At 43.9% G+C, this 14680-nt stretch overlaps 1 protein-coding gene across 2 annotated transcripts in view; it reads left to right on the forward strand.

Moving 5' to 3' along the window:
- Positions 1 to 14680, forward strand: part of PRKG1 (protein kinase cGMP-dependent 1) — a 466513-nt gene that overhangs the window by 29892 nt on the left and 421941 nt on the right. The window contains exon 1 of one of the 2 annotated variants that reach the window (XM_035330177.1): positions 9876 to 10141. The exons of the other annotated variant lie outside the window; for it this stretch is intronic. Within the exon in view, the coding sequence (XP_035186068.1) occupies positions 9891 to 10141 (251 nt within the window). The 5' untranslated portion in view covers positions 9876 to 9890. Of the gene's footprint in view, positions 1 to 9875; positions 10142 to 14680 lie in introns of those variants that run through there. 2 annotated transcript variants of the gene reach the window in all.

Below are 14680 nucleotides of genomic sequence, written 5' to 3' on the forward strand. Positions count from 1 at the left end.
CCCCCCCCAGTTTCGGGACGCAGCTTGCCGCACGTGGCCGCGGTGCTGACCCGGCTGGCAGCCGCATCCGTCCTGCAAAAAGGCAGCGGAGCCTTCCATCAAAAAATATTATTAATAGTAATAATAAATAAAAGGATAGACACACAAAACCCACCCAGAAAGCGCCCCGCACCCGCGCAGGTGCCGTGGGCGAGGCGCCCAGGTGCTCCCCATCGCCCTCGCCGGGGCTGCCGGAGGCGGCGGCCGCTCGCTGCCGGGACCCGCCCGCGGAGCAGAGCGGGGCCGGGGCCGGGGCCGCCTGGGCCCTGCCCTTCCCACCGCCGCCATGGCGGGGCCCCGCCGTCTCCCGGCAACCGCCCCAGGAGGCGGCCGCCATGGCCGGGACCCTCGGCCGGGCCCGGCCCCGAGGAGCCGCCGTGTGGCGGGGGCAGGCTCCCGCTTCCCCGCCCTCCCTCCCCGCCGCTGGTTGTCCACAGATATTTTGCCCTTTTAAGGCGAACGGCTGCGGATCGGGATCCAAACCGGCGGCGGGGCGACGCTGTGGTGGTCGCAGAAAGCCCCCCGAACGCCTCAGCCAGGCTCGGCGTCCCCCTGCACCGGTGCCCGGCCGCTGCCCGGTTCCCGGCCGCCTGGCAGCCCGAGCTCCTCGGTAGCATAAGGCAGCCGAGGAGAGGCGAGGGACCGAGGACTGGTGCTCCCCGGCACTGCGAGCACACCTGTGGTACCTTCAGTTAGCATACAGCACTCCAAAACAGCAAATGATAAGGCTGCCGTGAGGGACTGGGCTATAATTTCCACTGTACACCAGCCTGTCGCTGACAGAAACAGTTATTTTTCTCACGGGTGTATGCGTGCTTGCCCCTTGGTGTCCGAGCACAAAATGGTGGTGGGGAGCTGAGGGCAGTGGCAGGTCAAGGCTTTGCTCCCAGAGGGTTTGGTGTGGAGAAACCCGCGTGGCTGTGCTGCTGCCCTGCTGTTGCACGTCAAACGTGGTGGCTCTCGCGTTATAACCGAAAGAGCTGCATACTGGGTCACCTAGAGCTGGTGAAAGAGCTCCAACTTTAAGCAGAGCAAATCTTCAGTCTCTGATCTGTGCAGTGAAATGCATAGGAAGCCTGTCAAAGCTTTGAATTAACGTTTTCTGGCTTGAATTTTAATTTTTTGTTCTGTAAACGCTGTCCTGTAGCCTCACTTGGAGCGTAGTGCATGCTACCTGCCTGAAGCAGTGTTTAATATTGACCTTCCACGGTCAATACTCCAATGCTATTTAGGATACTCCAGGTTGAGTTACTGCTTCATACCTTAATCACTGAGGTGGGAAAGATCACTGTTTGTAGCTTCAGGACCGTGCTCTGCTCTAGTATTGTCAGTTCTGCCTGAACGGTCATGTTTTGTGGTCAGCTCTCAAAGCCTCACACCTGAGGACCGATGCCTGCTGAGGCAATGAGGTCTCCTGGAGATAGGTGGTCATTTCAGGCACTTACTAAATCCAAAAGGTATGGCACTATTGAGCATTTTTAATTTGAGCATCTGAGTAGAAAGGAAGATATCCCTATGTAAAAGAAAGCAGAAGCAAGAGCCGTGTATTCTGCTTTGAAATGAGTTCTTCCCTTTAAAATCCAGATGAGCTGCTCTCATTGTGGTGTCTGTGTCTGGGAAACTGGGTAAGGAGCCACAACCGCTTTAGTTTATTGGTATCAGTAATACTCAAATTGTGATTTTTCTGCACTTTTCTACATGTGACTTGCACAGTCCGCTCACGTGTGGTTGAGAAGTCCTTGTCTTGATTAAACAAACAGAACACAATCCTTACGATACTTTGATGTTCAGAACAACAGTTTATGGTGGTACTGGAGGTTGGGGTGGAAAGGAGCTAGAAGCCAACCACAATTAAAAGACAGGGTTGACTTTTTTTCCCAATTGATGCTTTTTCCCAATTGATGCTTCACACTACTACTCTTCAGGTGATGGCATCCAGCCTTTGGTATCTGCCCATTCTCCAGCATTATGCAAAGTAGGAGTGCCAAGAGAGCAAAGGAAAATTTCAGTTGTTTGGTAGCCTGTATTTGCAGCTTTTTTCCTTTTTTTTTATTATTTTTATTTTTATTTTTTTTTATTATTATTATTTTTTTTTAGAAAATTTCAGCTAAGTGGTGCTAGGTATGCCCTCATGATTGGGTGGAGCACCTAAGGCACCTGCATGTTATAGGGTCAGTGAAAGCCTGTTAGAAATGATTCTGATCATCAAAGCATGATGGCTTGTGTTACTTGTCTGTCTGTGGTGAAACATCTGTGGAAGCTGTTTTGATGCCACATGGAAGATTCTTAGTTATAAAATAATTAAACTCTGAATGGTTTTTAAGTGTGAAAGTAAATTTAACTGCCTCTTAGGGAAAAATAGCATGAAAATTCCTGCAAGGCCTTGCCTTGCATCGAGAAAAAACACAGTTGTTTTTTTTTTTTTTTTTTTTTTTTCAATTGTTTCAGAGCATTCAGTTTTAGTCCCTGTTGCAGTATTGCACTTATTTTGCCTTTATTATTATTATTATTTTTTAATCTTACTAATGTGGAATGGGAGTTCATGTGAGGAGCGTATAGCTAAAATAAGCAGAGGGACACATCCTGCCAGTTTGTTCTCAGTTATGAGACCAGTGAAATAAGTCAGACATTTGCATCTTTATTGGTCTTTGTATTAAGGTAACTAGATTAAGGTTGTCTAAAGTGTTTTTTTTTTTTTTTCTTCACCCCAAAGATTTCAAGAAGTGACTGGAGTTAGTTGGTAAAGACTGTTGAGAACGCTGGATGCTTTTCCCTGGCTGAAAAATGCCATGACATATCCTTATCTCCTCTTCATCTCCTAGAATTGCTGCTCCATTTGTTTTTCCACACCTTTGACCTCTTGCAGGATATATTCTGACTGCTAACAGCTTGTCAGCTTTAAAAGAGTACTGTGAGACCAAGCTTGTACCAACAGTTATTTCAATTAACATTTTACAAAGCTGCAGACCGAAGAACAGCTTTTTCAGTTAGGAAGCTGTAGCATTTGTTTCTTTGCTTTCCTTATTTTGCACTTACAATGGGAAAACACCCAGGACTCTTACTTTAAAATGTTTCCTTTTGTGATTGGCCCCAACTGTATGGTTTCTTTTTGATGGAAGACTGTGTGATCAGCATATTTTGTTTTCCAGAAGGAAAAAAAATGTATGAGCAGAATGGAAACCAAAGTGGAGAGCTAATGAGCATGAAGGATTTATAGGGCCCGGTCTTCTCTTGTCAGAGGTGGCGTGTGCTCTGTCATTGCCTTCACTGAGATGAGGCAAAGTGCTGTGTCATTTATAGAAACTGTCGAGTAAGATGCAAAAAGACTTGTTTTTATGAGTTAACAGACTTAGGAATGCTTTGAATGTAAAATTGGGAAATCTGCCAAAATCTCAGATTCACTTTGGAGGGGAGGAGAAGTCTGTGCGTGGTGTTAAAGAGTTCTGGGTTTTAAAAAACCAAAACCCATATTTGGTTGCATAGCCTTAGGGAAAGTACAAGATACAAACAAGAGATTTAACAAAATCCCTTCAACAGCTCAAGTGATGCTTTGAAGGCAAATGTGCACATCTTGTATGGGCCAGGGGCATATTTTTAAGCGATCATAATAGCAATAAAAAAAAAAAAAAAAAAAAATATTTGAAAAGCACTTCATATTTAGAGTGTTTGCATAAAATTATCTGCTGATATTTATAAATGATAACTATGCTCTGGTACCTAGGAGCCGTCCGTTAATAACAACTCTTAAACTAGTTCTAAAAATAACAACAGCCCCTTTTCTTAAAACGCACACATTCCCATTTCTACAATAATTTAGACGATGGTTGCAACATAATCTAACCACTCGAAACAGAGATTGATGAGGGGCCTGTGATCAGGAGCTGAGACAACCTTCCTGGAGTGATTGCTTCTTGAAAAGTAGCGCAGGAGCTATGAAATCAGGCAAGGAGCGTTGGCCTCTACAGTCGTGCTGCATTCAGGTTTTGGTGTCACGCTGCACAGAATATCAAAAGCAGTCAGCAGTGATGGATGTAAACAGGCAACGGTGATGCAACCTTCTTACATTTTTTTCCCCAGTATCAAAGTATAATTCCATGTGATGTGACCAGTTGGAATTCATTTAGTGTCTGAATGTAATTAACTGCTGGGGTTGCTATGTGACGTAACGTTGATTCAGTCTGAGTGTTAATGTTGTCCTAAAGGAGATTTTACGTGCCTGGAAATACCTGCTAATTCCTGATGGAGCTCTGACATCCACCGAAGTCAGTGGGTGTTTATGGTTTGGGGGACTTTGGACTTGGGGACCTTAGGGTTAGGACTTCACTGGTATGCAGAACTTGGAGGTTTTGAGGTGATAGGGCAGCACCTCTCTGCAGATAGACCTGTGGAAGGGACAAGGTGTCTGCTGTTCCCCCACTTGTGTGGTCAGCCAAGGCAGCTTGCAGAGACTCCCAAGCACCCAGCGTGCTCACGCAGCAGGTCTGAGAGCTCAGAAACCTGTATCTCACACTTCACAGGGATGGGTTTCCATTGTGAAGGATTATATGCTCCCTGACAGGAGCTTTGCATGCAGCACTGCGAGGATAGCGGAGATTGCAAGGCAGTCAAACATTATTTCTCTCTGTTTTGACAGGTCTGGTTTGGCAGTAGCAAAGTACCGTGGTGCTGGTGGATGGGGCTTTCCTCTGCACAGGAGCATGCGTGTGACTCATGCCTCAAAGTCAGTGCCACTCAATGTGTTGTGAAGTGGCTGTTTGAGATTGCTGATAGGTTTGCTCTTCATATGATTCAGCCTTCTGAGACTTTGGTTACTAGCAGTGGTAAGGAATAACTGTATTTAGTTATGCAGAGGACAAAGGTTTTTCTATATCCAAGTAGTGTCTGGGTCGTCTCTGTTTAGGCAGGTAATTTTTATGCCAGCTGTAAACTGTAATGACCAGAGATGTTTTTACTCGAAGGTCAAAAGTAATTTGTTGGACAAAGGTATTAAAACCATCTGTTTTGTCATTTTGTGTCAGATTATTGTTTTGAGTAGTGATGGCAAGAGTAAACTTTGATGCAATTTCAATTATTTTTAGTTTTGCTTAGTAGCAACAAGCAACACAAAATTCTCTGAATCTCTGCAGCTTTTGGATATTTCTTTTAGCAGCATAGTGTAAAACAAAGTTTTTAAGGAAAAAGACTTTTGTTTAGAAACAATATATATTTTGATGACTGCAAAACAACGCTATTCAGCAAGTATAGTAGTTTTAAGCAAGCTAATAGCTCTTAACAAAGGGCTGTCATTAACATATTTTTAATTTCTAATATATCTCCATAAATTTGCTTTCTAGATAATTGTTTTTTTTTCCTCTTCTCTGTATTATTGGGTGAATGCTATTGATGGGTAGTTTTAAAGTACATCAGCAGAAAATAAGAACCCTGGCCTTAAGCACGAATGCCATCTCTTCAGACTTGCTGTGAAAGTTGTCCTGAGCTTTTGCATCCCATGTTGCTAAATACAATATGCATCCTACGTATCAGAAATGAGTCAGAAAACCCACCAGATCAGTGTGCTGATAGTGAGCAAAAATGTATGTGGTAGCGCAAGGCTTTAGGCTAGTCGTCTGCCAGCAGTGACCTGTCCTGCAGACTTGCTGGAAGGGGAAAGGACTTCATGCCTTTACTAAACACCCGAACACCCTCTCTCTGAGGACCTGATGCAGAGCGTGAGTCAAGGGGGAAGATGCTGCATTGCAGAATTTAAAAAACAAACACAAAACAAAACCAAAAAAAAACAAACCATACAGCAACTTGATATATAATGGTTTATTTGCTTATGCTGCTTGGAATAGATACTGTGGGATGCTAAAATTTCAGAAGTCAATGACCGTGAACCTTCTCTTAAGGTAAGGGTCCTGGGAGACTGCTTTGATTTACTGTCTTAAATGACACCCCTAGCTGCCTGTGCTGCTGATATTTCTTGTCTTCTGGCTTTTTGTGGTGCCAAAATGCATTTGTAGCTGGCTAGAGGATAAATACCTGTGCAGATGTTTTTCAGTTGCTGTTTTGACATTTCCAGGGGGGTATGTGCAGGCAAAGAAGTCCACACCATTCACATTTTGTGCAGCTTATTTTTGTTTTGAAGGTCTAATAGAGCAGGAAAAAACAAACAAACAACAACAAAAGTATTTGATACACTGGAGCCTAAAACAACTCCTTTATAAAATAATTCCTTTTTCCTTTTCTGTGGGTCTATAGAAGGTGGCTTGGTTGCATGTATTAGCATTGCTTCGGTATGTCCTGTGTACACCGACATCTGAAAGTCTGAAATTGTATGAAGGTCTCATTGAAACACCGGTAGAGCACCTACCTGGGAGGGTTTGTGTCACGGAGATATCTACAGCGTACTTGTGGAACAGCGAGCACAGGACTTGCATTTTGCAATGTTCATGCAGTCGCTGGTTTCCTTGGAAACTAGTGCCTGAGCACATACAGCCAAACTTGAACACTGGTGCATGGTTTCGAAGTAGAAAATGGGCTCCTAGACTTTGACATTGCAAAGTAAATTTAGGGTTATTTGGACTGTATTAAGTGCTCGTTTGTTAGTGGCAGCTTTGGAGTATCATATCACTGAAATAAAGCCTCCAGTCATATTGCAGTGTTTCCCTGTCGGGAGCTGTGTTCTGTTCTCCAAATCCTCCTTTTTGATTTGGTTTGTGGGCATATTTGCCAGAGGTGTCTCCTGTCCAACGCACAAATGGTGTCAGGAGAGCTGTGGACCAACTCTGCGACGTGTGCTGGAAGTGGATCTGAAAACTATCTGGGCAGGCCAGCTCAACTTGGTTCATGTCATGTTCTGTGAGGTGGTGGGTAGCTGGGACAAACAGGAGAAATCATAACATAGCTGTCTGGCTCAGCTGGAAAGGAGCTGTACTCTTGTACATGCCTGAGTGTTACTATCTTTGGTTCCAAGAAATGGACGTAATGACAGTTGAGTGGGTGCACGTATATACTTACCATGCGTATAGGTGTAGTGCATTAGCACAAGATGAACTTTTATTAGAATATAAAACCATTCAATCTTGATAATGATGGTGTATATGGATTTTTTTCCAAGTATCACCGGTGCTCTGGGAATGTTTTATCACTGTTGGCTTCTGCAGCTGAATGGCCATAGAGTGTAATTCAGACTCAGGAGCAAAAGAGTAAATACCTGGTGACATGGAGCTTAAGATTTTCATCACATCCCTGCCCCCAGTGTAAGTTGGTCCCTGGGATCTGGATCTATCAGTGCTTATTACTATTTAAACTGCCTACTGGATGCAAGTTTCTGCAAAGGTCCACTGGGTGAGGGGAATTCGCGTTCTTGTAATCCAAAGGTAAATGAATCCAAATGAAGAAAATAAGTTTCCTGTTGTTTGACATTTCTAATGAGTAGAAGAAATCAATCACTTTATGACTGAAACAGCACACTGAGGTGATAATAGGCAAGCAGATGATAAAGGTGTGGTTAAACCAAATGTGATGCAAATAATGCCATGCAGCTGTAGGTTTGTACTTGTTCAAAACAATCTCAGTTGTCGTAGTTGCTATTGATAGGCTTTGAAAATCATGTCTCTTAGAAGCCTGAGAAATTTCTTCAGTTAAAATAGGAGATTGCCCTTTCTGAGTTGGAAATACATGCACAAATGCATACAGATGTTTGCCTTGAAGTTTCAGTATGGTTTAAATTGGTAAAATCCTGCAATGGGTTATGAGCAAAGATGGTAAAGTTAGCTAAATCTGATCACATACAGGAGACATGCGTTTTTTGGCAACTACTATGTTTGTAGTTTGTTTTTTTTTAATGAATGAGTGAAATAAATACTTCTGACACATGATAAGTGACACATGATCTTGAGCAGTGTTGTTCAACACAGCTGTCACAGAGACCAGTCCTGTGATGACAGCAGCTCGCTGATTAGTTTGATACCTGCCTGGGAGGCTGCAGAGGTGTGGGGCAGGCAGCAGCAAGGACTTGCTGAAGAGACAGACAAGGCAGTAGGTTTTTTTTTTTTTTTTTTTTTTTTTTCCTCTCTTCCTGCCGTAAGAAAGGTGGATGGAAAAACTGGGCCTTCAGGAGTTGTAAAGGGGGCAGAGGAGGGTAAAAGAAATGGTACATCCTTCCGGCTTTCAGGAGTGACCTGCGGTTGGAGACAGATCGGCAGGGTGGGATTGCAAACTGCAGTCAGTGGGCTGAATTTGTTGCATGTGTTCCCTCCATCTCTGCTTCCAAGTTTCTGCTGAGGTTCCCACATGCGGTGGATGTCCTCCCTGTTCCCTTCACAACACATACCCTGGCTCTGTGTTCCTGAGCCCTCACAGGTCTGGCCTTGCTGCGTGCCGTGGCAGAGCAGACTGCTCCTCTCAGGAAAGGGCCTCTCTTTCCTTTTCTTCTTGGCCCTTAGTCACTTCCCTGGACCGTTTGTTCCTGTTCCTGCTCTTCCTTTTCCCCAAGGATTTTCTCTCTTCTTACAGATGGTTGCCCATCTTCTCCCTCAGCCACAGAACCCTTCATTCTACAAATGTGTCCCATCTGTTAGGGTCAAGACTTTACATCTCCCAAAGAAACCTCCCTAATTTCCTTTATACATCAGGAGGCAGCAAGCTTCCAGTGGCAGCAGTGTGAGATAGCGCAGGAAGCGTGATTTTCCTGACAGTCCAGCTTTTCTAGCAGCCCAGTTCTCGCAGGATCCATTGATTTGTAGCCGATCAGATGTGATGTCCTGGGGCCTCCCGTTAGGGGCAACAGCAGTTCTGTCAAGTGGGTTGCCTGGCCCTCGCTCGGCTCAGACAAAAGGCAGATAACGCTTCCCTTCAGCATCCCCTGGCCAAAGGAACTAGTGCTGAAAGGGACACGCAGCGAGAGCAGCGCTTTGCTTTGTGTCAGGGCCCTCAGTGGTCATGGCTTTGAGGTGCCATCGGCAAAACATTGCAGCGCTGTGAGGCGGTGGCAGAATGCCATTCTGCTGATCCTCGATCCTGCAGTCGTGCCCGTGGGCTGAATCCTTGGGTCTCGCTGGTGGGGGGTGTATGGACGGCCTAGTTAGTGGGCCGAACCTCAGCTGGGAGTGGGGTGGGCCTGCCTTCATGCCACAGCTACCTCAGGGCCGAGCGCTCTGAGGGTGCGGCTGAAACACGCTGGGTGTTTGAGAACATGCTGAACTGGGCTGTGTGTGTGTACATGCACCTTTTCCTTACACATCTTTGCACTTCTAAATCCTGTTAACGGAGCAATTGCACGAAGGGGAGAAAACATCTCCTGCTCATCAGATACTTGATTGCTTTCTGTTTTCCCTGTAGAAGTGCAGATCTGTGAGGCACACGAGAGAAATGAAGCATGGAGAGATGATGGCTTTTCTCTCTTAGCTGTATACCCAGACACAAATGTGCTCAGATACTATGATAATGAGTATGTTGGGAGAGCTTAAATAAGGCAGATACTCCATGCTTACTTGAAGATACCTTGCTTCAGAGTATTCCTTGCGGTTTTTGAAAGGAAGACGCAGCCTTTGAGTTGCCATTTGAAGTTAGACTTGTTGCTGCAGGAAGATAATTGAACTTTCAGAGCACTTCTGCTTGGAGAAGGGACACAGGTGGTGCAGCTCTCTTATTTTATTGCTTAACTGACTCTGACAGGGTGTCTCAGAGCTGCATCTTGCCTTGGCAGGAAGAGCTCATGCGGCCTTTTTCTGGCAGCAGCACAGTGATCTGTTGTGGGATGGATATTATATTGTGACCTTTCATTAGAGGGGTCTTTCATTAGAGGGGTCCCAAGGGATTGCTAACTATCAGTCTTATTTCCCTCCATTTATTTGCTAGATTTGTTAATGCGCCTGCAGGAGGGCGTGCACCATCAAGGAGCATTTTCTGCAGATGCAGCGAGCCTGAATACCAGTGTGCCTTATCCAGTAACTGCGACCGAGGGATTGCTGTGTGCTGCTGCTGGTGGCTGGGTGTTAGGCACTGGGGAGACTGACGTTGGGCTCTGTATGGTTGCAGACATGGCCTCTGCTCCCATTATGCATAAAGCAGCTGCTCTGCCTTCTGCTTTGTCGGTGCTAGTTTCTCAGCCACTGTGGTAGGTACTTCACCACCATGTGTTGTCCATGACTAGGAACTAATTATCATTTCCCTCTTAAATCCCTAACTGATTTTCCTTCAGACATTGTACAACTGTTACTGTTATTTAGGGAGGCAAAGCAAGCCCAAAAAGGGGCAGCATAAACAAACTGCAGCTTTTGGATTTCATGCCCTTAGTGCATTAGTCTTGCATAGAAACAGCAGGTAATTTTTTTTTTTTTTTTTTTTTTTTAAAAAAAAAGCCAAAAGGGGCTCAGATAGGTCACCAGTAGCCTGGTGTTTAGAGCCTCACTCAGGATGCATAAACCTGTCTTGAAGCATAGTTGTGGTAGGTGCAGGTACAAATGGAAAAGCTTCCACAGGGTATGAGGGTGTCCCAACAACATAGTGAGGATGGACACTTCGGGGGCTTGTTTGAACTTGGGCAGGGTGAGGCACGTGAGCCCACATCACTCAAATTTCAGGTGGGGACCTAACCTGTGGAGCATGGTGGTTCGTTTCTCTGTCATTTGTTTTGAGCTATATCCACTTTTTTCTTTTGCAGTGGATAAAGTTTAAAAAAAAAAAATCTTGATGCAGTCTGTGATGTGTAAGTGTTATAATTGGGAATCCAATGATTTGGTTAAACTCACTGGACTTAGTGGCCTGTGAGCCAAAATTTTGTCTGTAGGACCACACTGAGGAAGGAAGCTATTTAAATATGGTCAAATAATCTACCAGGGCGTTGTGGCAGCATTGTTAAATGGTTGCAAAATTTATGACCATCCAACAAAATGTAAAGCATCATGAACTGGTACCCTGTTTGTCTAGGGCCTGAAAGGGTAGGTGTGAGATGTCACCCGCTGGTGCTTCAGGTCCACTGCAGGAAGATGGGCAGCGTGGTCAGTCCTGCTCGCACTACTGGGCAAGCCTTATTCTTTGCACTGACATCGTCTGCTTGGTTAAAACCTTTCTTGCACTTTACATCTTTCTGGAAGACCTGAAAGTCTGTTTTTTTATCTGCTTGTGTTGGCGATCCTGGGATTGCTCAGATACAGCCATTGAATGCCCTGATACCATTTTCTCTGGATTGCTTTGTAGACTCAAGTGCACTTTTCTGCAGTACATATACTGAGAATAAAGGACAGCTGCCTCAGCAAATTAGCGTGAAAGCATTGGAGAAAAATTGTAGAATATATTTTTTTTTGGAGTAAAAAGCTATCCTTTGTTGCCTATTGCCTAAGCTTTACAAAAAGTACCTGTGAGTGTTTCTGAGAAGTGAAATCAGTTGTCTGTTTGTGCCTTTCATACTCATCTAAAGAGATAAATCAGATGCTGCACTGACAGAGATTTGACCATATGATAAACCCTCTGCAGGCAAGATTTAAGTGATTAGGGAAAAAAATCATTCTCTGTAGCCCTAACCCTAACGTACAATAACTTTCATTGCAAAAAAGGTTGGCCTCCACATGCTGCAGGTGCACAGGTATGTGATCCTATTAAAGAAAAAATACCTGGAGGGCTATAATGCTTTTTAAACAAGCATCTCAAAACACTGAAACCTACTTTTGTTTACCATCTAAAAAGGCTTTTCTTAGAAGCAGCCTCTATTCTGAATGCAGCCTGTTGAAACCTGTCTTTTACTGGCACCTATGTCTTGTTGAATGAAATACCTAATTGACGTGTGGCTGGTCTTGAATAGTAGCCTTGTGATGTGTCCACTTTGATTATTAGAGGCTTGGTTCACAGCCAGGCGTATCTGAGCAGAGCTCCTTCATGTAAGGCTGAGGTTAAGAGCCCATCCTACTGCTGGGGCTTCAGCTGGAAACTGAATTTTTATGCCCAAGACTCAGGTGAGTGGTCATGGTTGTTTACGGTGGAGATCTGTTCTGGGGAACAAAAGCAAATTTCCCATCAGAGAATGTAATAAAATGGTGATGCTACAGCTGGTTCCTTACAGCCTCTAAATATAGACAAAATAGCATGTAGTAGGGAAAAAATGTTTGCTGAGTTAACTGGGCTATATTTAGGTGCCAAATAAACAGATTTCTGCCTTTGACCCTCCCCCTCACACCCCCAAAACCGCTTTTTATACTGTCTGCAAATGTCTTGGCTGTTGATGGCTTCTGTTCGCTGCAAAAAGAGTAATTCTGAGTGGTAGGGAAAGGACATCTGCTACAGCTGAAAATAAAAAAAAGGCAGGCTTTTGGGCGTACAGCCCCTGTGTCCAGACTTGCGCTCTCTCATCCACAGGCTCTTCTAGTTACAGTACAGGTAGTGCTTTAAAAAAAATCCCCAAGCCCCCAAAACTCTACTCTGTGACCAGAACCTTATTGATCCATAATAAGCAGCATATGCCTAAAGAAAAATAAAGAAAAAGCATTTTCACTTATAGTTGATGGTTTTGATGCCACCTGTAACTTCTTCCCCTGCAGTGGGCTCTTCTTCTGGCACTGCTGTTCGTACTGATTGTGTGCTTAGCCCTTTATTTTTCTATGCGTGTTATTTTATTCAAGGAAGCAAATAGTATAGTCTTCTTGCCAGAGCAGATGAGGAGAGGGAGTCTTCAGGTTGTTGTTTCAGTGGTAGAAGGGAAGGATTTCATATGCCTGCAAGAAATGCTTCTTGCAACCTCAAAGGTGGCCTGACTACAGCATAAAGTTAGTTTATTACTTTTCTTTTTTTTTTTTTTTCTTTTTTTTTTTCCTTCTTAGATGTACTTGTTTTGTAGGCTTTGGTCTGTCTGGCTATCCTTGCTGATTAACCATCATTTGCTAAGTCTTAATTTTTTTTATCCCAGAGAATGTTAACCCTAATTCTTTCATAAGCATGAACAATTGGTGATTAGAAGTTAGGTTTCATAGCTAATTAAATAGCAAACTACAAGGCAAAGTTTTTAGCAAAAACAGGTCACTTAAAATTCCAGTGCTCTCGTTTAATAGGCATTGATTGTCACAGGAGGAGAAACTTTCCCCAAGTTTCCACCTAAATAACAAAACTTAATACAGATGTAGGTTAATGAGTGATTTATTTAGGGTTTTCTTTTGGTGTTCACCTGAGAATACATTACACAGAAATCTGTAAAATACGGCTTTTTGCTACTAGAGCTATCCCAGGAGTCTGAACACCTGGCGGTTCTGAGTAGTTAAAATTCAGGCTAGACTCTTTGGATTTTTTTTTCCCTAGTCTAAAAGCTACACGGAGCCCAGCTTAATTCTTGGAAGGTACAGCTGCTCACATGGGATTTCTGTTGCTTAACTTCCAGCTGGGTGTGCTGGGCGTACCTGTCCAAACCATGAAATTAGAGCACCTGCAAGTCATAATTCTGTCTGGCACTTTTCATTCGCCTTGACCTCTCTTGGCTCTATAGATTTCTCTGAACTGCTTGGGGGAGAAAGATGACAGCCGTAGAACTGAAGCTTGGGGAGATATCTTCCTCTGCTGTGTGTTTGGTTGCACTCGTGTTCTTTGATATTGGCTTGATAGCGCGGCACAGCCCTCAGCATTCGCCGGGCCTTGGAGGCCATGGTAGCAGAACATTAAAGACGAAATGTTATCAGAAATTCAAAAACCAGGGTCAGGTGAGGAATCCTGTATGTTTTCGGGGTTTGCAGCAAGTTTCAGCTTTTAGCTGTAAATGCTGTTAGAGAGATTGGTTTAGATTGATAGGATTTCATTGTTTGATCATTCATTTGCTGCCTTTCTTGGAGTCCGGAAGGGCTATTTGCAGTCCTAGCATCTCCGCGGGTGCTATTAGCTATGCAATTAAAGTGGTCGTGTGCGTAGGCCTCTGCATTTTACTGCTCCACAGTCATCAATATGATTGTAAGTACTGTTTAATTTGAAATCATGATTTAAGGATTAGAAAACCTTCGCTTCTTTAGCAAAGCTGAGGAAGCTTTGAGGAAAAAAAATGGCTTTGTGTGTTGTCTAGTCATTGTGTGACCTCCTCAACAATTTGTGTGAAAGTGTGGGCATCGTTCCTTACCAGGAGGATGGCTGAAGGCAACTATTTTGTTCTGGGCACCCAGGTTAAGCGTATTAAGCACCACTTAACCCCCTCCTAGCCTCCCTCCCCCTCCCCCCCCCTTTGCCATCTGGGCAGTTTATTTTCTTGCCCACAAGGTAATACAGAGCTTTTTCCTTGCTTGACAACTGAGCAGGATTTATAGCTGTGGCTTATCCAAACGACCTGTTAAAATGTTATAGAGTGTTTCAAAAATAACAGTTGTCGTAATTCAAATGAAGAACAAATAAACATTCATTGTCATATTCTACTCAGCGTACACAAAATTGTGTGCATACCTCAACTGAGATTGGAGGGACAAAAATATTATTGAGATTTTTTTCCTCTCTGAAAGGGGCTGTCTAAATGTTCCGTTTTAATAATACGGAGATATTAGAGCTCCGCAGACTGCATGCAGTTTACTTGACCTTTATAAATGGAACAGCATTGTGTCCCTATTGCAATAAAAGCTCAGAAAGTAGCATGCAGATTTATTATTCACCATATGTAGGAATTGCTGGATTTTATTCCTTGACCTGAAAGGCAGATTGT

Source organism: Oxyura jamaicensis, chromosome 6, assembly GCF_011077185.1.
Source record: "Oxyura jamaicensis isolate SHBP4307 breed ruddy duck chromosome 6, BPBGC_Ojam_1.0, whole genome shotgun sequence".
In the NCBI taxonomy this organism is placed as follows: domain Eukaryota; kingdom Metazoa; phylum Chordata; class Aves; order Anseriformes; family Anatidae; genus Oxyura; species Oxyura jamaicensis.